The 27,583-nt window shown below is 36.8% G+C and overlaps 1 protein-coding gene across 1 annotated transcript in view; it reads right to left on the bottom strand.

The window, feature by feature from the left end:
- Dkk2 (dickkopf Wnt signaling pathway inhibitor 2) overlaps positions 1-27,583 on the bottom strand; it is an 88,274-nt gene that overhangs the window by 4,866 nt on the left and 55,825 nt on the right. Inside the window, exons 2-3 of the mRNA XM_034501240.2 lie at positions 1,693-1,843; positions 480-635 (exon numbers count right to left, since the gene is read on the bottom strand). Of these exons, the coding sequence (XP_034357131.1) occupies positions 480-635; positions 1,693-1,843 (307 nt within the window). The remainder of the gene's footprint in view (positions 1-479; positions 636-1,692; positions 1,844-27,583) is intronic.

Raw genomic sequence — 27,583 nt, 5'->3', positions numbered from 1 at the left:
GGTTTCCACAGGGTGAAGGGGACTTTATACTCATGCATAACCCCATTATAAACCAATTTTTTTATAGATTGGTCTATGGATTACAGGTCATCTGGTTGCTCAGTGAAATCAACTTACCGAATCTTCAAAGGTGGAAAAAATGCCTGGTAATTTAATTGCAACTAGCAACATTGCCTCATGTATTTTTCACAGTGCTTTACTCTTTGATAGGTTTGGACCAGACAGATTAGTTTAGATTTCTTCGTAAGAGAGGAATGCTTAGAAATGGCATGGCAGGTCAAACCTTTCTCATATACTTTCTAGCAATTCTACGAAATGTCTAGCATTTTCAAAATTAGAAATCAATACACTCAATTTAAATTGTGCATCGGTGGACATTTTAATAATGGATTCATAGAACCAAAATGAATTATTTGTGCTTTCTTTTACTTCTTTATAAAGGAAAAAGTAAACAGCCATGGAAGTACAGGTGGTCCTACCTTTTATATGAGGCATCTTGGAGTGTGGCCTTCCTAGATTCTGCCATCCCAGGTCATGGTTGGAATAGTGACCATGGTTGCGATCTCTATGCCGAGTGCCATCCAGAGCTGGGATATGTGGGGTCAGGATGCTCTCGGTGACTGGGATGCAGATGCCTGGAAATGGAGGTGTAAACGGATCAGTTTAACTCTACAGCCTGTGATGTTCATTCTATCCATGTAAGCAAGACATTTGTGTGTCCATATCCTAATCTACCTGCTATGTGTCTCTGTATGGTGCTGATCATTTTTCATTCACTTACTTATTGAGGATAGAACACTTTGGGTCTGCAGCCAAGCTTCCTACATCTGAATTTTGTCTCTTTCAAGACCAAATGACACTATGCAAACAACATACAAAATAGGAATCAAAACAAATTAATCTCATTGAATCATTGTAGATAAAGGCAAAGACCTTAGAATAGCAACACTGTGAAAAAATAAGTCAGTGTCTGCCTTTTTCTTTTTTAAAGTCATCTGGCAAGATACCTGCCCAGGATCAATTTTCTTCATGAGCAAAAACATCTCAGTCCACCCTTTCTTCCTCCCTTCAGTTCCTTTGTGATTCTCACAACAGGTTTCTGCCTAAAGGCCAGAAGAGGCATGACAATGAGCTGGTTTTTCATGACTAAAGTTATACTTTTAACCACTTTCTGCAATTTCTTAACCATGTGTTATCTGTGATTGTTTGTCAGTTCACTATTAAGGCTGAATAAATGTCTGCCTGTGATTTTATTAGGGTTGAGTGCATCCAGGCTACAGGTGAGAGTCCTTTGTACTTGGAGGGCCAGTCACCCCCCTCACCTAGTAAGGCTGCCCCAGGACACTTTGGATATAATAACTGTAACACAAAACTCTTATACACCTAGTCAATGGACTCACAACTGTACTGCCTGTCTTATCATTCATATGTTTTGTAAAAAACACAAACATAACATTTCAATTTTCCAATAGCCTAAATCAATATAGAATATAGTCTAGAAAGTGGCCAGACAGAAGGAAACCTAAGGTTTGGAAGGTGATTCTAATATCTTATGCTGCACAAACCAAGATGCAAAAGCTCCCAAATACTAAAAAGTATATAGCTCAGAAGCCTGAATAAGAAAGCATTAAGCACCTTTCCATATAGGCATTTAAGAAAGAAAAGGCTATTAACACTTGGTAGCTCTCTTACCATTATTGCAGCGGGTACCAGGGCAACACATCCCATCTCTATGGCATCGCTTCTTTTTCCTCCGACAGACCATGCAGGCTGATGATCCTTGGTGGGGACTGTGGCAGTATCTTCCAACTTCGCATTCCTTATCACTGCTGCAAGGGTAGGCCTGACATCAGATAGAACAGCACAGAAAGCAACAGGTGAGGTCCTGGGATACTGAGAAGGCATTGAGGAGCCAACCCAAAGGGACACTAAGTCATATTTGAAGTGCCTGAATGGAATACATTATTGTGTGCAATTCTGAACATTGGTTCTCTGGGGTGACCCTTAGCTTTGTAAGTATTGACTTTTGATGGTGACAAAGATGAAACTGAGAATAAACTTGAAAGTAAAAAGCACCATAAAATTAACACTGCCCATAAAAGAGACCAATGATTGTGCTGGATGTTAAAATGTGTTAACTGCCCAATCAGATAAGACTCCTCACAATCTCTGCCTGTGACAAGGGAAGGAGCAACTCTCCCTGAATCATTTGAGAAACAACCTGATGGGCACACAAAACAGTGACATCCTCCCAAACAGAACAAAGGATGTTGCCCTCATCCCTCCTTCCTCCACAGAGCAACAGAGGGCTCTGCACAACCAGAGAGATGCTGGACATTGGTTCTCCACAGTTTTCACGTAGCCCAAAGGGTCCCTGCTCCCACAACCTCCTCTCAGGAGCGAAGCCTTCAGTTCGTTCAGAAAATGCTGTTTATGAATGTATTTCTCAAAGTTATCTAAGATGTGTTTGATAGTAACTCAAAAGATAGAAGTAAAATATGGACTCAGGTTCTATACGACTTGCCTTTTGGAGTTCTTGAATCATTTGACATGTATTTATTCAAAGACTGTAATATCACACAGCACAATTAGATTTAGAGCATTGAGATAGGCCTCTGTTTTTATTTTATTTTATTTTATCTTATCCTATTTTTGAATCAAGGTCTAATTATGTAGCCTGTATTTGCTGGAACTCACCACAGGAACCAAATTGGTCTTGACTCTGAAACTTGTGACAATTCTGCCTCTGTCTTTAGCTGGGATTATGAGCAAGCATTGCCAGGCCAACCATCCATTTGTTCTATTTTATTTTCATATTTTCAGAGTAACCCATTAAGTTTTAACTAAAATGCAAATCACATTTTTAAAGCTCTGATCTTTGCTTTGGAGTGTGCATAAATGATATAAGGATGAAATTGGATAAAATGTTTGTCTCTAAAATAACTATTCTGGTTTGGGGACATTAATTATGGAATCCCACTTGATGTCCTGACCCCACACATTGCTTATTTCCTTTCTGCTATTCTCTTCATCTCTCTGTCTCTGTCTGTCTCTGTCTCCCCACTCCCCTTTCTCTTCTCTACCACATGTTTGCCAGTTATATCTCATCCTCTTCAATTAGAAAGAGGAAGGAGAGATGAAGTTTATGTGTGAGCCTGGGGACAAATAGATTTTAACATCATTACAATGTCTTATTTACCCTTAAAAGAAGAGCACTGGGAACCACTCACTTCACCTCAAGTGCAATTTTTAATGCCTGCGCTGTGGCAATGCTCCCTGCATGCATAAGATGGATTTATATTTTTCGTCCACTTTACAGTTTCCTAAGTGGACTTTTGAGAATCTGAATGAAGCTGAATTCACAGTAGGCTGTTTTTCCAGAACCCAGCACTGATGAAAACAAACCGAATGTCACTTCCTGCCTTGCCACACTCTTTCCCCCTTGAGCAGTTTACCATCTTCCTATTTAAGTCCATTAATTTTAATTGAAACACAAGTCACATGTTTCTGATTCATTTACATTCATTTCATCAAATTGTTTTGCAAGAAACATTTGATGTCTTGCAACTCTTCCCTCCCTCAAAAATAGGACATGTTTTCTCAACAGAAACAAACATGTGCCACCTAAAAACATCATGTGCTCCTCACAACTCTGCAAATTCTCAGTCTGTTCTGAATAGAAGTGACATGGGGTCCCATCTCTAAAGAGCAGACTAAATTGGAGAATCAAGTTGAATGCTAAACGTAGCTTATTTATACAGGAAAAATTGTCAAAAGGACACTGTTGTCCTCATCCTCAGTTATTGGAATTTGAAGATAATAGATACATATGCTGTGAGACAAATATGGTTTGTCAGAATGGCTATTCTAACTGTATAGAAGTTTATAGAGATGGGTCTGGTTAACTTTGGTGTGTGATTTTTTTATTTATAAGTTTTTTATAATGAAGCTTATTAAAAAATAAAAGTGGTATGCACAGTATATCGATTTCAATACCTAAAGCTCACTTTTATCTAAAACAAACTACATGATTGGACATATAGTTTTATTATGCTTCTGTCGGTTCTTTCCTTTCTTTAAAGTAGAACTGGCACAGGCAAAGGCAGAATATATTTTTAGCATGAAATGTTACAAACATTGTGTGCGTGGGACTCAATGCCCATGTAAAAATTCAAGAAAGAATAGTTTGGGAATTTGAAAGTAGAGTTTAATAATTTTAAATGCAAACATGGCTTCTCTCAAGCTTATAAAACTCTTGGCTTCAAAAAACTATATAAAGCCTGATATGAGCATATATGTACTCCATAAATATTTTCAAGAAAGGACAAAATAAATTGAGTAAATTAAGTTTGAGAGAAGCAAGTGATATTTGGAGACATGCCTTGCCTTAAGAAAATTAGCCTCCTCAGCATAGATTTACTAAGGCATAAAGCCATTTTAGCCTAATCATTATCAAGAAAACAAAACATAGGAAAATGCAGGCCCTGATTTATTAACAACGATCCCCATGTTTCATGGTTGACATGTCCTACTTCAGTAACGAATTCTAGACAAGGTATTTTAACACTAGCATGAGGGCTTGGTCACTTGCCATTTCATTGGTGTTCTTTTCTGTTTGTTTTTCTATGATTAAATTGTGTCATCAAGAGCAAGGAGAGAGACAGGCAGACAGAGGTAGGGCCTACTACCACATGAGGCCAGGAAGAAGTGATGAGTATAGGAATGAATGAATGGACTTCTGGTGAGAAAATACACAAAAATAAAATGGCCAATTAGCAACTTTCACAGGAAAGATCTTTATTTCCCAATTACCTTGGTCTCAAAAGGCCAATCAATTACTTGGATCTCACCTGATGATTGTTTTGTGGCAAACATATAGTAAACTTGAAAGACTTAGCCAAAGTTTTAATTTAATATTAATAACATGCTTACCTAGTCCTATTTTAGAGATTTAAAAGTAAAAGGTTGATATGTATGTTCGTGCAATGGTTTATAGAAGTGGGGTTTTATGGCTTTTCTGCCTTGGTCTTTGGAGAGGACATACTTGTGTGTGAGGACCAGGGGCAGTCTACTGGAAAGCCAATGAAAGCACAGGAATTAGAGTAAGACCTCCATTCTCCATCTACTAAATCTCCCAGAACTGATTAAAAACCTCATTTTATCAACATCCACAATCATTCACTATCCAGACTCAGGCATGGTTATGGTGTAAATTAATTAGGGACACCCAATAGAAGGAGTCACTGATTAACCATAAATACGAGAGCTGTCCAGAATCAGGTTAAAAAAAAAAAAAGACATTCATCTTAATCCCCTCATTCTAAAAACAGAATTCTTTCTTTCTTTCTTTCTTTCTTTCTCTCTTTCTTTCTTTCTTTCTTTCTTTCTTTCTATAAATTGTTAGATTAGTGTTCATTATCACCATGTCTGGAGAGAGAGAGAGAGAGAGAGAGAGAGAGAGAGAGAGAGAGAGAGAGAGAACACATTGGATATAGCTTGAATTGAAGTCTATTAGAAATCAACATTTCTTTATAGTATAAAGAGTTTGAAGTCCTGATGTGACAGGATGGGTTGTTAGTGGGGTCGGGGGTCACCCAGGAAAGGAGAAAAGGAGTGTGAGGAAGGACAAGGAGGAGTAGATCTGTAATTGGGATGTAAAGTGAAGAAAGCAAGAGGAAGGAAGGAAGGAAGGAAGGAAGGAAGGAAGGAAGGAAGGAAGGAAGGAAGGAAGGAAGGAAAACAAAAGGGTACAAAGTTCATTTCCACTGTGCTAGCTTAGAATCATTATTTATAGTTTTAGCAATGAAATGAGGAAGAGACATTAAGAAACTTTTAGAAATACATAATGTAATCAGTGGCAGAAGATTTTGAGTACACTGAGCAAGGCTGTTCACTGGTGACCTCTGCGTTGAATCTAGAGTTTAGATAAGTAAACTTGCCCACATCTTTCTAACGCCAACAGCCTGTCCTAGCATAGTCGTGGAAGAACAGAAAACTGGCCAGAAACACAGCAAAGCTATGACAAGGATTTCAATTCTTGACAACAGTTTTAACTGAGTGTAAATCAGAACTAGAAGCAGAAGCCTGCCATGCAAATAATGACAAGAAGAGTTCTGAGGAACACAATGAAACGCAGCGATTCCATCAGCTCCCTTGGATCGTAAGGAATATTGCTTCAGGTTTCACTACAACACTAACCAATAAATAGACCCTTTGGCCACAACCAAACCTTCCACATTCTCAAAAGAATGATATTTTTTTCTCTTTGATGATTGGGGGAGGGGGAGAGAAAGAGAGAGAAACATCACACATTGTTCATGAGCGGTGGCTGGCCACCCATCCGGATTCTTGCAAGATCGACCTACTTTTGTTGTTTTAATTTAGACAATCCTTCGTCCCCTTGAGCACTGTTTGTAACAAGCACGGAAGTTGGCTGGAGCCAGAAAAACCTCATCAGCTGGGCAGGCAGAAGACAGCCTGTGGGGGTGAGGGGGGACAAGCCAGCTGTGCAAATGAAAAAAGAAAAAAAACATTTGGGTGGATAGAGGGTGTAACAGTGAATGGCTGAGAACAGGAACATATCTTGGGGCTCTGATGTCAAAGCAGAGCCAGGCTGGCCATCACACTTGGGAAACCACAGCCTTATCCTAACTCCTCAGAGGAAAGATTAATTTCTGAAGTTTTAACACTCTACCTGGTAGACTTGCATTTCCATGAAAACATAAGGCATGCTACTCCAAAGGCATGCATTTCGAAACTGTGCATGAAAATTGCATCATGGGAATGCTCTGTGGACAATACCTCAGTCTGCCTATGAGACTACTCATCATCTCCTTTGTCCACGATGACAAAGCATCTTTGAAGACTCATGGACACCAGGCTGGGAGGAATAAGCTGTATTCAATTTGAGAGAAAAATTTCAGGTTCTCGTGGTGTGCAGGATATGAACCCTTAAGTTCTTTAAAGCAGTTATTTGCCAATTGACTTAACAATCAGCAATCAACAATCTTTGTGGACTGATTATGAATTATCTCCCAGGTACTTTTAAGAGCTAGATTGGAAACTGCAAAAGTTTTGCTGGCACTCTAAAGATGTTTTTTGACAAAAATGTGTGTGCCTTTTCACATTTAACATCTAAAATGTGTAAACGTGTTTGTTTGGTTAATATGATGCTTAATGTTAAATATTTTGTAACATTAACTTTACAGTAATTTAATATGATGAAATAAATAGAAAACAGCACTTTCATCATGAAATTAATTTTGGTGTATTTTTTCCACGAATATTGCTTCTTTAATTGAATACTGTGGATTGCATTGAGTTAAATTTTGAAATGCCAAAGACATAATCACAACTTTGAATGTTTTGCTTCCAGATTTTTCCTGATTTTACTTAAGAATTATGGATAAGAATCAGGAAGATGTCTCAGCCTGTGAGGGTACTTGCCACCACAACTGATGACCTGGGCTCCATTCCCAGTGGTAGGAGAGCACAGACTCCCCCAAGGTGTCCTCTGACCTCCACACGTACAAGTACAATATGACACATGTACACCCAGTCACACACATAGTGAATGAATGATAAATAAATAAATAAATATTTTTTTATACAATCAATGATAACAAAAAGAATATAAGATTTTAAGACAGTATTAAAATTCAGACCAAAACTTTAGTCAGGTGCTATAAGTCTATAATCTCAGCAGTAAGAAGGCAAGACAAGAGGATTCCAAGTTCAAAACCAACCTTGACTAAATAATGAGTTCAAAGCCAGTCTAGACTATGAGATCCTTTAGCATGTGTGCACTCACCACCCCCACAAATACATAGTGTAAAAATGTTATATTAAGAATTTTACCAATATTTTCATCTATAAGGTGTTAAAATTTCATCAATTCAGATATAACCTTAGGCAATTTCAAGAAAAAAAAACTCATGGATATTAAGATATGGAAGCTAATGTAACATTAAAAATTCGTGCTTCTGAAATTAGTAGAAGCACAGTCCCATAGCAAATTCTCTCACCCTCTGTCTCTGACAATCTCCTCTGCCACTCTTCCTCAATGTTCCCTGAGCATCGGGTTCAGAAGTTGTTTTGTAGGTAGATATTTCTATTGGGACTGAGCCACACAATTATACATTGTGGTTAGTGGTGGTCTGGCTGGTTGTGGGTTTCTGTAATGGCTTCTATCCATTACTAAAAAAAAAGTTGTCTTTATGAGGGATGAGGACTACGCTTGTACCTGAGGATATAGAGCTATACTCACAAACTCACCGACATGACGACCTAAATATGATCTGAACAAGGACAAAGACTTGCCAAAGTAGAACGGGGAAAGACCATGAAGATTCAACCTTACACACAGGTAACTACAGGCAACTAAAAGATGCTCCGAGTAGGAGAAGTAGTCTTTCCCCAACTACCTAATACCCAATGATCACACTGGAAAGTATGTAGTCAAGTATACAGACTGAGTATGTTATATTTTGGGGCATATATGCATGCACATATACACATATGCATGTAACAGTAATCAATAAAAAAAAAGTCATGAATTTGAAAGAAAGTAAGGAAGGGTATATGGAGAGGTTTGGAAGGAGAAAGGACATAGATAAATGATGTAATTATAATCTCAATAAGAAAAGGAAAAAGTAAAAAAAAACAACCAACAACAAAACAGCCATGGAATCGACATGGCTGAATATACATTAAATTTAGTTCCCTAAGAAAAATAAAAAATAAATTGTGTGTGTGAAGTCCAGAGGATAACCTTATGCAGTTTTAATCTCTATCCACCTTTACAGACTCAAGGGGCTGAAGTCAGCTTGTCAGGCTTACACAGAAAGTGCTTTACCTGCTGAGCCATCTCAGTACGGCTATGTTCTCAGCTTTTACATTTTGAAAGGATAAAAATCAATGCCAGACTCTACAAAAATTCATTAAAAATTCTATTATTTATTATTAAATAATATTTTGTCTAAAAATGATTGAACTTGGGTATGATAGGTCATGTGGCCTAATTAACTCATTTTCTTTTGCTGCTTCATTTTTGTTAATATTGTTTTCCCAATCATATTCTACTCAACTTTTAGTAGGATTTTCTAAAATACTATGATGCCAATATAGTAAGCAATTCTCAATATTTAATGAGTAAATTCATTCTCCCAAAAATATGCCATTAGTCTATTTCATGTTGTATTTCGTTGTATACCTTTAACTAGTATAGGCTCTTTATATCTATATTAATTTGCCTCTTGTCCTCAGTTCTGCAACCTAAAGTCTTAAATATAAATTCATTGTGGGGGAAAATGCATGTCTTACTCACTGCAAGTATATAGGTGAGTTTACGTTTGCCCATTTTGTTAGTGTTCAGACAAGACCTCAACTTCAACTTCTTCAAAACTGTTCACAACCATCATCTGAAGTAACTCATACAGGTGAATTAAATCTCCACATCCAAGCATGGTACAGCCATGGATATGACCAAGTAAAATTCAAAATTATGTTTTTATTTACATCTCTTCTGAACAGGAACAGACTTTTTGTTGTTATTCCCACCATAAATATAGTATAACAATTGTTACAGAGATCTTTGTAATAGATATTATAAGTAACCAAGAAATGACTTAAAAATAAGCATGCAAAAACTTATGCATTTTATGAATAAACAATTCATTTTTTAAAAATAACATGCAGTTCATCCCAATATATATTCATTTTAATGAAAAGATAGAAAATTGAGTTTTGATACAAAAGTTAAAAGGCAAGGGAATACCTCTTAATGTTGCCTGGGTTATAAATTAAGAATGATACATTTCTTTTAGTAGCCAGAAATGCAGTAGTTCCCCCAGTTAATTCAGGAAGTCCCACCAGGTCCCAAGAGGAAAAGTTAATTTTATAGAAGAAAGGGTAGGTAATCCCTGGCTTTGTGCGCTCCATTTTGTCCTTTTTCTAAGATTGCTTTCATATTTAAGATTATAATAAAATTATATCATTTCTCCCTCCTTTTCCTCCCTCAAAACACATAAATATAACTCTCCTTGCTCTCATTCAAATCCGGTCTTCTTTTCTCATTGATTATTGTTATGTGGGTATATGGATGTGTATATACATATATTTCTAAATACAAACTGCTCAGTCTGAATAGTGTTACTCATGTTTTCAGGGTTGACCACTTGGTGTTGGATAATGAATTGGTGTGCGCTTCCTGGGGAAGGCTGGTCTCTGGCTCTGGCAGTTCTTAGTTGCCTGTTGCTCTTTTAAGCACAAGGGAGATTCTAAGAAACATTTTTGAACATGTTCTCAACTGTGGCTTACATTACCCATCGTAGGAAGAATGAGAAAGCTAACTTTTCTATCTGGTCAGAGAACTTATGGGAACCTAAGTAAGGGATGTGGTTTACCTGGATCGTTACTATCTCTATATTTGTCATTCTTGCTCCCCTCATTATGAGTGGCCATTTGACCTCCCTTAAAATACAGAGTGAGACTGCCCCTATCTGTGGCCATAAGCAGTGCTTCGCATGTGCACGAATGATAAGAGTCCTGTGTTTGGATGCACAATTCCTTTGAAACCATGACTGACTGTATATAATTATCTAAACTTAAATGGAGGAATAAACCATTCAACTTTATGTTTTCTGCAAAATTTGGGGTTGATCTCAATAATTAAAAAAAAAAATTCTCATCACAGTCTTACAAATCTGCCCGATTCCATGTCTTTAGAAAGATAGTATGGCAAGACAGATTTTATAATTGTATTATTTTAATTATGCCTCCAGATTATTTTGTTGTATGGCTCTAGGATAACTGGGTGAGTTTTGTTAGCCCCTTGATAAAATGGACATATTTTCCTATCTTCTGCAGTGCTTACCTGCTTATTTCATCATAAACATTCTGTAGATTATCTTTTAAAAACATATTTATTCAAAGACCTCCCCCTGCCCCAGACATTCTATTTCCATAAGATTGGTCATGGTCTAGGAATCTGCCTTTTAATAAATTCTGCTCTGGTGAACACACAATACAGGAAGATAGAGAGGCAAGGTTTTTAGAGACGTTGCAAGGATTAAAGATGTATCCTTTGCAAATATCACACAGATGATGGCAAGCTAGACACATTATGGATAGGTCTAAGTGGAGATTGTTTCCATGGCAACAACGAAGTCTAAGTAACCAACCCATTGGCAACAGTTGTTTCTCGTAAGGTTCATCTCCATTCCTAGTACTCATCCACTGTGCTTGAGGGAGAGCTTGAGAACCTCTAGAGCTCTATAAAGTGCAAACGAAGAGAAGCACACATACCATCATGCATTGGGAAGGACACAGTGCGGACTCCAAGCTGTCAGCTCATCCATTATTGCTGCATTGTTCCATACCCTCATGTGGTATACACCTGTGTCCTGATGGCAACAGACAACTATGCAGCTTCCTTTGTATTTTATATCCTGAGGGTATCCACAAAACAAATAGCTTTCATCCCCATACAGTGTATGAAAGACAAATAATGTGAGCTCCCATTAGTTTATGTTCTTCATACGTCCTCCACTTTTCAATTCTCAATGAAAGGTACACTTATATTTACAAGTTGATATTTAGGTCAAAGTAAAAACAAGTACTTGTAACTTACTGCTTTAAAAAAGGTCTTTTATGATTATAAAACAGGCCAACATTGATAAATGTTTCTGTTTTCAGAATACAAATACTTGGTAACTGAAATGTCAGATGAGTTGGTGACCAAATGTTTGCAATATTATCATGAATTAGGAAAAAGATGGCACAATACTGCTCCTGCCTGTGCATGTAATTATGTCCATAAACATGTGAGTGTGTCTAGAAATTATATCAAGTTATCTCAGGAAATGTACCAAAAAATATATATATTTTTCACAAGGATAGGTAGACAAGGTTATTATGGAGGATAGAAGAAAGAAAAAAAATTAGGTTACATGTAATCCTTTAAAGATATTTTATAATTGGCACTAGATATTAAAATTAGTATAATTTTCAAAGAGCTAGTATTTCAAGATTCAAAAAAAGAGTTATTTATTATTATTAACTTATACTTTATGTTTTTGTTTTAAGAAAGAACCATTTTCTTTAATGCAAAGCATACTGCAAGAGCTTCAAGTAAAGGCTCCCCAAGCAAAGTGTTCTGAGTAAATTCATAAATTTCACCTTCTTGGAATAATAAAACCATCAATTAAACATTCAAAAGCATATTATCACATGCAGACATACCCACACAATGCATTGCTGTAACGATTACCTAGGCTAATGTTTGTTATTATCTTGGCTAATTTCACTTGATTTAGAGTCAAATGGCCACAGCTCTCTCCTCTTATTGAATTTTCCTCCATTTCCTCCTGGAATAAGGCCAAACTAAGTCAAGTAGCCACTGGCTACATTTTATTCTGATTTTAAGGAAACAGCTGACAAAAGCAGATAAAATGTGAAAGGGTACTCATTTCTTGCCAAAAAGATGAAAAGAAAACCCAGCAAAATATCTACTTAGTGTTCATTCTGTGGCACAAGAAGTTTCCACATCTGTTTAAGAATGCTATGAGTAAAAATTGCTCGAAAATTATAAGCTGTTTCTATTAGATCTTAGAGGCTGTGAATGAGAAGACATGTAGTATTTACCCTCTCAGGTGTGGCGGTGTAGAGAGGCAATTGTATCAGGAAAAGCTGACCTAACGTCTACAACAAAAGCTGTACTCTATAGCTTTCTTCAGACTGCATTGGCTGAGAGACCTTTTATTACAAACACAGGGCAAGCCTGTGATCCACAATCACAGGGACGTCTGGGAAAAGCAATTGGACTAGAACTATGATATTTCTAGCCAAGATATGGAGCATGTAGCTGCCTTGTTCTATCAGCCAAAGAACAAAGGACTAGAATAAGCCACTTGCCTGTTTGGAAGAAAAAGAAACAGAAGCTATCTCATATGAGAAGAATTTCACAAGCCTTATTCTTCATAGTTTCAGCCCAATACCTGCATTTATGGTATTCACAGAACACAGAATGTTTTCTCCAGTCTGTCCTGTGTATCTTATTAACCAAGCCTCTGTGTCCTTGACCTGTGTTTTTTTTCTCTGCTATTTGGAGTGTCCTGTTGATAAGGTAGATCAGATTTCACAGAGCAATGTATGCACAAGACATGCCAAGTACACTTGTATAGTCAATTGAACCATTTCTGAGTTCCAAAATTCAAGACAACTAGGAATGTTTGAAGCAATTTCAGAGTGTCAACTTCATGCACTGGGGTAAATCTCCCAGTGGAGGAGTACCTGACTTTCTTACAGATGAAATTTGACAGTGGCCAAGGTCACTTATTTATTTGAGACATTTTAAAGATGACTGAGTGGAAACGCCTTAGATTGACGAATAGTTTTAGTTTCTTATAATAACAACAATATCGCCACATGTTATCTATTATAATAAAGCACTTTTCCAAAAGTAAAAATAAAGAATAACTATCTCAGTATACATATGGACTTAGTTCTCAGCCTCATACCCCATGAACCAATTTAAATTCTTACTGTATAGCAAAATGAAAAAGGTCACATGGCCCAAGAGAAATGTATCTCCAGAACATGGTATAGAGACATCACTCATTGGGTTAGCATCAATTTTTATCAAACTTTTCTTTCAAAAGCTTTAGAAAGGAAGGAAATCATAAGCCAGATGATGGATGTTTTGATTTTTGGTGACCCTAAGCATCCAAATATTAGCCTCAGAAACGTGGTACATCTTGTGATGACATACTTAAGGTGTTAGTAATCCCAAAGAGAACAAACTGAAGAGACTGGTCCTCCATACCACCCACATCCCAGGGCATCTGCTTTGGTGTGGTGACCAAGCATTCCCAATACAGCCAAGGGTATCAGAATATTTATTACCAGATTAAACTAAAACAAAAACAAAAAAAATCATGTTTTGGGTTCAAGCCATTTTCCTCTCATTCCATTGGCTCTTTCTGTCTGTTCAAAGAGCATGCCTTTCTGTATTTTCGCTGCTTCTATTTGTGGGTTCCTGGGTATTTCTAAAGATCCCCAGATGTACCAGAATTGGACTCTTTTTAACACCTCCTTGTCTGACCTTATATTCTAGCAGCCCTTGAGAATATATGAAATTTTAAAATGTGAGGATAGGACAAGACAGTAAGAGAGAAGCAGAGGGCAGCAGCTAAGAAAACAAGAGTTCCCAAAGGAATTGAGGTAGGTCTGTATTCCCTCAATACATCCAGAATGCCAGTCTGACTAATAAGAAGTACATGAAAAGGGGTAATGACATTTTTAAACAAGGATGATAGGCTCATTCTAAAATCATTCACTTAAAAAGAAATCTGCACCCCATGCCATAAATTCAAATACGTCCAGAAAATACTTAGAATGTTATATAAAGTCTGCCTGGTGTTATTTGATCATTTTAACCAAAGAAGAAGGAAGCTAGATTACAATTAAGATTACCAGAAAACATTTCTGTTCTTGGCTTGGTGAAGAATTTATTTTCTATCTACAACTGTATGTTTTGTGTCATGAATTCCAGCTGAACCTGGCTACATGTATATCTTCTAGCCAGCCTCAACCCATGACTATGTATTTAGAAACATTCCTCCTCTACCAAGAACACTCTTCTCTATCCTGATTCACCATCAAGGTATTTCTATCTCATCATTGAAAGATGGCATCACCTTATTTCACTTTTGGGCAGCTCTCCAGGTCCAGTACTCACCATGGGTTAAGATAGAGTTGACATTTGAAGCCCTGATATAGGGCACTTATCTGTATGCTCTAACTCTACCAGGCCATACAGCATGCTTTGTTGAGTCCTCTATCTACCTTCTCTATATTCTTTGGGTAAGAACGTAATATTAAGAATGCATTAGCATCCCATAGCATGTCTTCTCTTGAGTTGATTTTTTTGTAACAATGGTAGAAAATTTATGGAATTAAATATACAAAAATACTTACAATCAATCAGGTATGATCATAAGATAAAGCTCAAAAAATTAATGATGGCTTTCTAAGTATTTTCATACTGGTTTTGAAAGCCAGTCAAATCCTACTGAAACTATCATACAGGGTGCTGTTCTATGAAGAAAGGAAGTTGGATAATGCGACATTTTATGGCCACAAGTCCCTCTCCAAGCAACCACACACTCCTTTCTTGCACGCTGCAATCAGTACCTTACCTTATATTTATCTTCTTTTTCATCTATACATTATTTACAATGAAAAGCAGGTCCCTTCATTTCTAACTAGCTGTAGATTGTCTCTGCTAGAGAGGCAATGCTGCCCTGATAGTTATTTACTGCAGAAATTGTCTTTGATCTCTTTCCTAATTGTTCTCTGGAAATGTTTAAGAACTTTTTCTAGGTTGGAACACTCACTATGAATAATTCTTGGATCATGGAGCTGATTGCTTCCCACTCCTAATGCTTCTTTCCATGGCTTCTTTGCTTCTGCCTCTAAACATTGTCTTTCGTTAGTTTATCACATGTGATAGTTTCCTAGTGAGCTACTAGGAATTGTATTGTGGATTGCTTTTGCAACAAAGAAGATGGCATCCTCTAACATTTTAATGCTATACAAACTTAAAAAATATCAGTGGTGTTAAGAGATTCGATGTCTCGAGGGACTTTAATTACAACAGCTTAGAAATCAGTACAAAACAGAAGGATGCTCTCCAGGTGTTCATTTTTGCAACCAGCAAAACCTCCATTTAATGACTAGCTATGATACTGAAAAAATTGAGCTAAATAAGATATTTTATGAAATGCATTAAATTAGGTAAATCTTATTTGTGTGTCAGTTTTCAGCAAGCATGTAGAGAATGTTTATAGGTTTTGAACAAAATGCTTTTCAGACATTGTCTATATTGCTAATATGCCCTCAAATTCCATAATCATGGCCATAGTTATTAAAATTTTAGAAAAACCCACAGAATGTTTTAGGTCCTGCTTTTAAATTTAACAACATACAAAAATTTGCAAAAGATTGTTTTCAGCTTTGTCTGAGTTCATATTTGATACTTTCACAAAGATACTGTGAGACTGCTGGGCAACAGGACAAGAAATAAGAACTCTGCCTTCTAGGTTTCTACACTGGTTTGTTTTGAAAAGATTGTATACTTGTAAGGATCCTTGCATTCTGATTGTACAGAATAGACTGAACTGTAGGATTCTTTTATTCTGTAGAAAGAGGAAAGACATAGTCACACCTGGGCACAGCAGGTATCAGACAGGATAGATTACATCTGACTATAACATTTCCTGTGTTTAAATGTGATCACCAGAACTTCATTCACACAAACAAGTCAAGTTGTTTCCATACTAAGATTAGATGAGGTGATTTTTTTTATTATAAAACCCAACACTAGCCAGGCTCCTGTCTGAGAATAGATCAAAAGCATAACAATCTGCTCGTGAACTGCTTTTCATCTGTCCTCCTAGAGCACAGGACTATACAATGGTGATCAAATGCTGCCTGGGGTAAGAAATAGGATGAATCGAAATGCCAGGAGCAGGTCCTTGAAACAGACTGTTCATCTCATAGCAATGAGAACTGGATCTGTCCTTTAATTACTGACGTATCAGAAATCTTTACACCTTGCATATTTTGCTTCCAAGAAACATTAGAATATTGTTCTTATATGGAAGTATTAATAAATATTAACAACCCTACTTTAAAACAGTCTGGTCTTGCCTTATGGAAATTATTCAAGGACAAAATGATCCTATTTCAAAACAGTCTCACAGAATGATCATTTCAAGGTGTAATCGGCCTGCTACTGATTATAAAACAATAATTAATATTTAATAGCAACTGTACATAGAGCTTTGTGTCTTCTGAGTTAATTCTAACAAAGTAATTATCTGTCACAAACTACCAACACATGTTTGTAGAACGTCAAGAACTTTAGCATTCGTGTGTGTCATCTTGTCATGTCTACAGTGAGATCCCTCCATGATTAGAGATTAATAAACATTCTTGCATGTACACAGAAGTGTAGCAACGTACCCACATCTCAACATCTGGCTAACTCAACACTCAGACTCATTCTAAGGCAGAAAAGATGTTTGGAGTGATAGAATGGTATGGTTTTCATTGAAGACAAGTTTAACTGAAAATAATAGAGAAATTGTCTGGGAATTTGGGTGCATAACCTGGGTGTGGTAACAACGAGGTTTTTCTATTCCTTACTAGAGTTCCATAACTCTGTACGTAACCTCAGCCCTGCCACATATTCTGAAATCCACCATCTAAAAGGCCAAAAAGTCCCCTCCTGTTAACAGATTTCCTAGTCACAGAGCCTTAATGCAGAGACTGCTCATATTTCCATGAGACCTTGACGATAGCAAGTCTTGGAGAGTACAGATACTTTGCAGATGTGCTTTCCACAAAATGATTTCACAATTTTCCTGCACTTTTTTGTGTTTTGCTTTATAGAAAAGTAAGTAATAATCTCTAGTCTTTATTAAAAGCTGCACTGTTAATTGCAGTCATTTTTCTTTTGTGATTTCCTAACTTGTGAAATTAACTGCATTTCCCAAGTGTAGAAGCCCATGAAAGAATTATTGATTTAGTTTAGATGGATTTCTGATGGGGTTGAAAACATATAGCTATTGACCTTAAGAGAAAAGATTTGAGTGGATGGTCATCAGCTGACATTCATCCTAAATCCAGGTTCAGAATTAAATGTTTTAGTTAGAATAGATGACAGAGGAGCTGGTTAGTCAACAAAAGGATGGACTGGGTATTAGGACTATCCTGTACCTCACTGGTACAAATTGGCAAAATTATGCTCTAATTGTATTTTGAGAGAAAAGTTTCATTTTAACAGGAAGGGTGATGTGTAGGAGGAGCTAAGGTAGGAGGAGTACTGAGAGGAAGAAAGGAGTAAGAAGAGGAGAAGAAGAAGGAGAGGAGAAGCTAGGTGATGAAAGAGAGAAAGAGGGGGGAGACAGGGAGGCAGATATTCATGTATCTCCACCAGTCAAAGATAGTTGTTATATCTAGGTTGGTCAGTGGGTTACACCTCTGATTGAACAATTCCAAACTTATAAAGCCTATGATTAACATTATTTTTTAAAAATGTATAAATGCAAAAAGGAAAAGGGGGCATGGGATAGAGGTTTCTAGGGGGGGAATGGGGAAAGGGGATGGCATCTGGAGTGTAAATAAAATATCTAATAAAAAAAAAGTAAATGTCTTTTAGTGTTTCTTGAAGTACTTCCAAGTACATGGCCACAGAGCAAACTCTGTGTTTTGTATTATGGGCAGAGATTTCTACACTGGTTCACCCTCAGCCAAGTGTCAGCCTGGCATTGTAGTCTAACAGCACCAAGAGGTTTCAGTCAAGGCACTAATTACACCTCCAGAGGCATTCCGTCCTCTTGGATTTCTGTAGAAGTTGATGCCAATATTTCAGCAGCAACTTAAGACCACCACCCACGTATGTGCATGTGTGTAGATGAAAATTCCAACATCTGTCCAGCAGATCTGCCTGTGCCCTCCTGGTGACTACACTTGAGGTTGGGTGAGGTGGAGCATTGCAGGAGTCAACAGTGGGGCTGATGATGTCTTGTTTCTAAAGTGCCTGGATCCTTTAATCTTTCTTCCTTTGATGTCTGAGATTTCCTTCTTTAAGCAGTGACACTGGGACCAAAGCAACACCAGGAAACCATTTTCCAGTAAAGGGTGTGTGCGCTACGAACACCTGCAGCGCCCCTGGAACCAGGTGACTTGAATTACACACACATTTCTACATTTCTGCTTTGTATGTGGGTGGCAATTTCAACCTTTTAAAAAAAAAACTATTGGGTAAAAGATGATAGCTCTGGTCACAGCCTGTGACTTCTATTTGTTTTAGCACACATATCAAATAAAATCATGAATGATCAGAAGGGAAGAAGAAACTTTGTGGTTCTTACGAATATAAAAATAGTAGCTTGCAAGCCAGTAGGACTTTCATACAAATGCTTTGTCGATTCAAACAAGAGAGAGAGACTAGTTTGTGGTCAAACTCACTATGTAATTGGAAGACAGAATTTGGGGTTCAAGATATGACTATTATCAGTGAATGTGTGAACTTTCTGCACCCTGCTTTTGCAGCCATTTGTGGGCTGCTGGCTTCCTTCTCATCTATAGAAGCCAGATCAGCTTCCAAAATGATAGGATTGGGGACTCTTGTTTTGTTTTGTTCTGGTTTTGTTTTAACATCCTATCTCTTGCAATTCATGGGGAAAGGAACTATCAAATTCTGGGGAACTGTTCATTATTCATTTACTTTTTCTCTACAACAGAAATACTATAAATTGATGCTGATATAGGCATCAGAAAATGTTTTGCTCAACCTGCTTATATCTAACCCTCTACAAGGTAAGTGAAAAAAAGTTTTCTAGGATGATATTATTCTCTGTTCTTTCTGTAAGATTTTCTTTACAGACAGCCATTTTCTCTTAGCTCTCAGTACACAACCCTCTTGTTCACCGCCTGTCTCAGGTGAATCCTCCACTTCCTCTCACCTTCCCAGAAGAGTATTTCCCAACAGATCCAGCCTCAGATTTCTTACTGTACTATAAAACCTTTCATTCTAGAATTCTAACAAGGCTTATACCAATGATATTCTAAACGAGAATTGAGATTTGTCCCTCAAGACTGAATACTTTCCATTCACCTTCAAGTATCTTGTGGACCCTTTCTTGGGTCTCATATGCCATGTGCCCACAACCACAATAAGATTAGAATAAGACCACCTTTTCATCACCACTTTTTAGACAGCCTTCAAGAAGTAAAAATTAGGGAGGTTTTCCAAAATTTAGAAAAAAGAGCTACAAAGCAAGTGGGCTAGGGACCTGAAAAGTAGAGAAGCAAAAATCAGAATATTTTTAGTGAGAATGTTAAACATATTAACTTCTTAACATTTTGTTTTGAATAAGTATAGCAAAATATTAGAAGTTATTAGCTCTACTAGGCATAAAGGAGGGACTTACATGTTTCTAAAATATTTAGCATTTAGAATCACTTTAAAATATGGCTATACAAATATAGTTGATGTATCTGGTATTTTAAAAACTATTTTTACAAAATAGAAATGACATAGTCAATTTGTTCATCTTTTAAAAGTGTCATCAAAAACAAATACAATGTTAATATGGTCAGTGACTAAACCGAGTAAAACCTTACGTAAAAAAATAGCCTCAAAGTCTTAAAATATAGGATCAGTATGCATAACTTCTTCATATAAATTAAAAAGTTTTGGTCAATCACTTCTAGAGCAGGATCTGGATATTTTCTTATCCCCAAACACTTTCTCATGCATCATTGATAACTATAAAAGATTTGTACACTACCTCTGATAGGTTCCAAAGCAATGTCAAAACTTTTGATAGCCTAAGTTCTCCAAAATTTTCTCATTACCTTTTATAACATGTGGTATACAATTTGTTTACAAAACTAATTCAAAACATAAGAATAGAATCTTCACTTTATATTGTAGAGATATTTTTTCTCTTCTATCTACTTTTACAATCCTTGGTATACTTTTGCAAGTTTCATCTAATTTCCTGTTTTAGCTTAGTTGTTTTTTAGTATTCCTTCTAGGTAACCACTTCTATTTTGTGGTATTTTCATTTGTGTTTCAAATCCTTGTTTGCATTTTCTATGGATAACCAGCTGTTAAGCTTAAAAATACCAGATGTTAATGTAAGATTTGAGATGCTGTTTCCAGGGCAACAAGCATTAGATCACTGGGCCCTCTTCATCATTCCTTTTGTTAATCTTAAAGAGGGAACTGAACATTATCTTTCTCTATAAAAATGAAGCAGATAAAAATATTCTAGTAATACCAAATAAAATGTCTACGGCATCTTCTACTGCAGCTTGGTTTCTACCATCTTGTATTTTTCCCACTCTATGTAAGAACAAAGTATTGAGAGCTCAATAAAGTAGAAAAGAGGTTTCAATCATCACCAACTGGACGATCGATTACATTTAGACAATTTCAGGTTTGGATCATCGCCCTTCCTACACAGATGTGAGAAAAAAGGTTTTGTGACTTTCCTAGCCTTTCCTCTTTCTCAACATCCCACAGGCCAGCCTGTAAGATTTATGGTGTTCCCCAGAGCAAGGGACTACTATAGCCTCCTTCTGTCATTCTGCAGCCACAAATAATAGGACACATTATACAGATAAGCTTATACGGATATGGCATATTTTATGGAACAAAAATGTCTTTCAATTAACAAAAAACAAATATGATAGCCTTTGGGCTTCTACTCATTTACCTTATGATGCCAATCATGGCTGTGCTCTGTCATCTAGCATGGTTATCTTTCAATACCAAGGATTGAACATGATAGCCTCAGGCCTCAAGCATTTAGCCACAAAACTCCAACCTTCTTTGTTTATTTCTTATTTTATTTTTTAAATAAAATACCACCAAATTGTCCAGGCTAGCCTTGAGCTCATTTTATGACCCATGCTGACATTGAATTGTGTCTTAACCTTCCTAGTAGTGAGAATTATAGGCTCATGCCACCAAGGATACACACACACACACACACACAACTGCAAATACATTATGGTTTAAAAGTCTTGTTCAATTTGATCAGGAACATCCAGGTATTAATTTGAAATATCATCTATTGTAAATTACCAAATTTCCACAAACACAAAATGTCTTCTCTGTATATTATCCAGTAATCAACTGAGCTAAATGTAGTAATATTCATAGTATGCTGTAAAAGAGTTACAATTTCAATCAATTTATAAGCATTACTATGCTCAAATTAGTCTATAATACTGAACAGTTACCTGCCTCCTCTTCTTCCAGGTGTGGGTGTTGTCACTGATGTACCATCAAAAATGTCACAAGCAAAACAGTGGAAAAGCAAGCAGATATCTAAGGGTTCTAGGTCTATATGTTTGAAGTTTAAGGTTTTGTGGTACAGTATTGTTTGTTGATTCATCCTTTTTGGTCTAACATTATTGTCACTTGCCTTCCGTTATACATTTAGTCTACCTGTTTATTCTATCACAGAAAACCACAGAGGCAAGAGAAATGATTGTTAGTATTGTCTCTTAATCAAGAACTATTCTTTAAACACCACTCTATTATTTCAAATAACGGGTTAAATCAGATTTGAAATGTCCATTATTGTGTGTCAGAAGAATTGATCCTTTGGCTAATGATGGTATGCACATAGCTCCTACCCATGTTCAACAGAAGACCATGTCAGTAGAGTGAAGGCATTTCTGGACAATGTGGAAGGAGTCTTCACTGTGGAGCATGACCTCACACATTCATAATTAAGAACACTGCTCTGTTTCCATTGAAGAATCCTGGGAAACTTTGCAGTGATGCAACTTCACATGTCTTCTCAATGGAAATTTGGTTTATTCATAAATCAAGTAATAAGAACAAGACACAGTGTACTAGATTTTAATACTAATTACCTTAAAAATAAGAACTTACTGGAAATGTGATGGACTGTTATTTGCTTCTCTACTCTTATACTGATTCCCTCCAAAGAGTTGAAGGCTAATTAGTTTGTAAAGTCACTCTCTTATCCATGTTCTCAACATGTCCTTCTGAAATTAGGTAAAGTATCTCATGTTAAAGTTTTTTTTTTTAATCAGGCTGTTTGCTGGCTCCATTTGCTCAGCTAAAGCATGGCCTGGAGCTGAGAGGCCATAGGACTGCCCTAGGCACACTCACTAGGGCATCTGGAGTAAATGTTTCCATCCAATGGACTCACATCCAGTAGAGATCAACATACCACCCAGGAGTTCACCACAATTACTCCTTTCACACCTAGTAGCACAAAGGAAGAATAAAATTATTACTATTTCCCAACAATGCCCCCAAATATATGACAACGTGTGAAAGCTTTCGGAAAAATCGTGGCTAAATCTAGATTTACTAATGGCTTTATTTTCCATAATTGGCAATGCAGAGAGTAAATTGCAACATTTCTCAGTAGTAAGCTATTTTTCTAGAATGTTGATCAAGATGGAACACTCAATTAAAGCCACTCAATCATGACCCAGTGAAGCTTTAAGTAAATATCATGCTATAGTTGACTGTCAGCTCAAGTCACAGAGTCATCCAGGAAACAGATATCTACACATATCTGTGAGATAGTTTTCTAGATTGATTAATTGAGGCAGGAAGAGCCACCGTGACAGTGGAGAGCATCATTCCTTAAACCAAAGTCTGAGGATGACTAGAAAGAAGAAGGATAACTGCACTTCACTACCCATCCCGCTTCCTGACTGTGCATGCAGTGACTGGCTGCCTAGGATCCTGTCACTATTCTTCTCATGCCATGACAGACTGTATCCCCAAACTATTAGTCTAACTAAACCCTGTTTTGCTTTTGTCTCCTCTTTCTTTCTTTCCTTCTTCCTTCCTTCCTTCCTTCCTTCCTTCCTTCCTTCCTTCGGTCTCTCTCTCTCTCTCTCTCTCTCTCTCTCTCTCTCTCTCTTTCTTTCTTTTCTTGGCCATGACAATTAGAACACAGATACAATTAACCTTTTGTGGAATTCTCTTCTATGCCTTTTCTCCAGACTTCAGTCCCAGAAACAGGATTCCTATCCACGTTTCCATCTGACTTCTTTTCCATTGCTGCAGCCTTTGGCACTGTGTACTGTAACAATTCGAAGTTTCCATGTAGTAGCTAAGTGTTTGCCTCACCTCTGTAGGCAAGTGCCCAACTCATTTCTCTGTTACTTGAGTGGCTCAGCTCACTATTATTGAATTCATGCAGGAGTGTTGAACTCTAAAGATAATTTGACTTGAAGTTAGAGAATACAGTCCATGTTTCTTACTAGCATCTTTAAAATGTTCCAAAAATTTGGCTGACAATAAAATTAAAGATAATTGATTCAGAATTGTCTGCTTTACAAGCATTTGTGCAACATCTTCTGACAAAAATGAAAATTATTATTGACATTGTAATGAATATTAAAAGGTGCATTATGTGTACAGCTAACAGAAAGCCTATGCTACAGGAACTTGAAGTGCACTGTTTTGTTATTGCTGCTTTATTAGCAAAATATTGACTGTTTGAAGCTCAAATACAAGCACAACCACATCCTTTTCTTTAAAAAAAAAAAAAAAGTAGATGCAACCCTGAGGTTTATATGAATATTCTTGCACTACATATCACCAACATCTATAAAATTTGAACCTGTATTTAAGAAGCAGATTATAGCATGTTGATTAATCTCTATTCCTAAATACCATATAATAATCCACATTGAATATGTGGCAAACACCATGAACTCTAAATACATGGATATCCCCCTAGCAAGATTTTCAAAGGATACACTCAGTAAGACCTTAACACTGGAGGGCAAAACATATGCACAGCTGCTTCTAATATTTGGTATCCAGTTCAACCAATTATTTTAATTCTTAATACAGTATATTTTGTTAGTGTTTGTTCTTATCCTTAAAATAAAACCTAGTTAGAAACAAAGTCATTCAGAACCTAAGAGAGACCACAGAAAGGGCTCAGCTAGCAAAATGCTCTTTCTGTAAGCATGAGGACTTGTGTTTGAATCCCCAGGACCAACATAAAATTCAAAGCTTAGAAATGTGTGCCTATAACCCCAACACTGGGGAAGCAGAGAAGGTTGATCCACAGAGCTCGCTGGCCAGCCAGTATAGCTACAAACGTTTCTAGGATCAGTGAGAGGCTGTGTCTCAGAAAGAAGACAGTAAGAGCGGAGGACACTAATAAGAACCTCTGGCCTTTGCATGTGCATATAGGATAGGCACACCTGTAACTCATACCACACAGAATCAAATGAGAAAAAAAAGCCCCTAAGAGACAAAATGACATTAGACATGAATAGAAACACTCTTGAAATGTCTTAGTATTAGATCCTCCCAAGAAGACCATACTTTGGAAAACTGAAATAAAACATAAGCTTAGCTGTAGTATCTGACTCTTTGAAATCACAAGCTGTCTCAGAGATTTTATTTGCCTGTATGGTAAAATATTTTAGACATATAAAATGGTTTCCCTAGTGGGTTGGGAATGAAATATCCCAAGTCTCCACATCACAAAAATTCCCTTTATTAAGCTACTTTTATGAGAGTCTGGTTGTCTCACATAAGTTTATGTTCAGATTGATCGCATTCTTCTTTCTCAGAGACTTTAGAAAGCCGGTCTCCATTCCAATCAACACAGTTGGCTGCTGTGCTCAATGCAAGGAAGTCATTCCTTTCCCTTTCATGTAAATCTTTTCACTTATCTCAGAAATAAACTTGGTTCTTCCCATGCATTTATTTATTTTGTGTTTCTTAAGAGGCTATGGCGATAAAGTGGGACTTACTTAGACTCGTGGTTTTGAAAATTCCCACAAGTAACTGTGTCTGGATGGAGTGATCAGACTTTAATGGAGATTTCAAAAGTTTCATTTTTATTTTAATATGGACTATGCTTGATAATGAATAGAGCAAAAGTTCAACACATGAGTAAGTCTCTAACTATAGAAGTTTTAAAATGAAAGGATATAGAAAAAATTTAGGAATGGCAAAAGCTGCTTTCTTTCATTTTCCCACTTGCTTCTTTATGACTTAATTCTCTAGATATTTTTCCCCCTGGGGAAACTTGTGGACTTCTTGGGAAAGTGTACAGAGAGGTGCTCCATTACCCCAGTCAACACTGACTACACTTAAGCCCTCCTGTCTGAATTTGCTTCACAGGTTATAGGCTTTCTCACCTGCATGCTGATGGAAAGGTAAAAACTAAAATCAACAAAAGAAACACTTGGATGTCTGGATATGCATCAGAACTTCATTCTGAACTGTGATTTGAGTCTCCCTAAATCAGTGCTCAGCAGACTCTGAGACAGTGCCTGGCATTCAGGGCCTTTCCCGTCACAGCCATGGTGTTGCGAAATGAGTGAACTTGCCTTTGCGGTAGTCACAATTTATAATTAGAGGAAATTATTGTAATTAATTAAATTCTCCCTTCCTACTAATTCACTCTCTAACAACACTGAGTAATTAAACTGTAAAAGAACAATGAAGTAGGCTGGCTCTCCTGCTCATGGCCTTTCTCACTGGCCTCTTCATCAAACTGTGACAGGCCGTCGGGTTGAGGAGAACAGGAGAACAGTTTTATGACATGCATGTCTATTATTCACTATGTATATTCATTATTCACTGTAAGTACACATGTCCAGGAGGTTGTGCCTGTTTAAATCTTATTTCACATAAAGTAACCCATAAAGGAATTTAGTTCTTAAACTAACTCATCTATTCCTTTCAAGTCTATTATAGGAGAGGAGAATGTTGATGTATTAGATTAGATATAAATTTTGGTGTCACATGATAAAGAAATGCTCTTGATAGATTGAGGGTCTCATTTTTCTAGAAAGTCAAGACTCACCAATTTTCTGTGAGCTCTAAAATAGAGATTCTTCACTCATTAAGTCTTTCAGGAAAAAACGAAATGTTCTGACTCTGTTGAAAAGTTGGTACTTTTTGTGGGTTGTGTATTTTGTAAAATTTTTCAGAGCTGAACAATATTTAATACTTAATTATAGTAACCATGTCTTAACACCATGTTAATTTTTAATCTTATTAAAGCTTCTAAAACCTTGACATTTTCACAACAAAATGGTATTAGAATTCTAAAAGAGTTGAATAACCATCTGACAATAAATTTTAAAATGTTTTAGCTTTATAAATAATTTCAAGTGCTCGTATTTGTAGCTATGAACAGACTGTTCAAAAAAAAAAAATCTGGTAATCGTTAAGAGTCCTGGAATTCTTTTGCAAGCACAGGGTTGTGGATTTTCCCTTTCTGGTGCTACTGACATTAACAATTCAGTTACAGTGATGCATTGGTTAGGCAGACAATCATAACCACCTCATGTAAATTCATTGATATTCAAAATATGCTTCCTATGGTTTTTCTACTAAAATTATGCTCACATAATTCTTTTAAGTGTATAATATGCTGTACAAGTCAGACAAATCAAAGAAACCAGCTATTAGCTGTACAGGGGTAAGAGCATATATTACTGCCTTCTTCTTGTCTCTACCTCTTACAGAACTGTGTGGCTTTGAACTAGTTACTGCACTCATCTGAACATCCCAGAGTCTTACTCTGTGAAGCTTCTTGGAGGGTGAGGTGATGTAATAGATGTGAACCCGTTTAAACAACGGCCTTTAAGAAGCATGGTGTCAGCTTCTGCTGTTGTTATCATTGTCATGGCTAAGATAAGAAAATAAACCTGCAGATGACCCTCAGGTCTCACCTGAGCACAACAAACCTCAGGCCAATTCTTGGTCTGGAGCCTCTAAATTTGACAGATTGTGACATCTTTATTTTTGCTATCCTCTGGGACCATACTCCTTAGGTTTGAATATGCAAAATGGATCAGCACTGTGTTAGAAATGCCCGTGAGATCATCAGCAACAGAGACTATGAATGTCTGCGTCATATTAAAAATATTTCTGAATCTTTATTTTAGGCTGTCAGATCTATACAGTTATATGTGCATAAAGAAGTCTTGACAAAGCTTTCTCTATCAATTCAGCCAAGCACCTATG

Source organism: Arvicanthis niloticus, chromosome 4 (genome assembly GCF_011762505.2).
Source record: "Arvicanthis niloticus isolate mArvNil1 chromosome 4, mArvNil1.pat.X, whole genome shotgun sequence".
NCBI classification, from domain to species: Eukaryota; Metazoa; Chordata; class Mammalia; order Rodentia; family Muridae; genus Arvicanthis; species Arvicanthis niloticus.
Note: the sequence above shows the minus strand (reverse complement) of the source record. Positions and strands in the feature narration are given on the sequence as shown.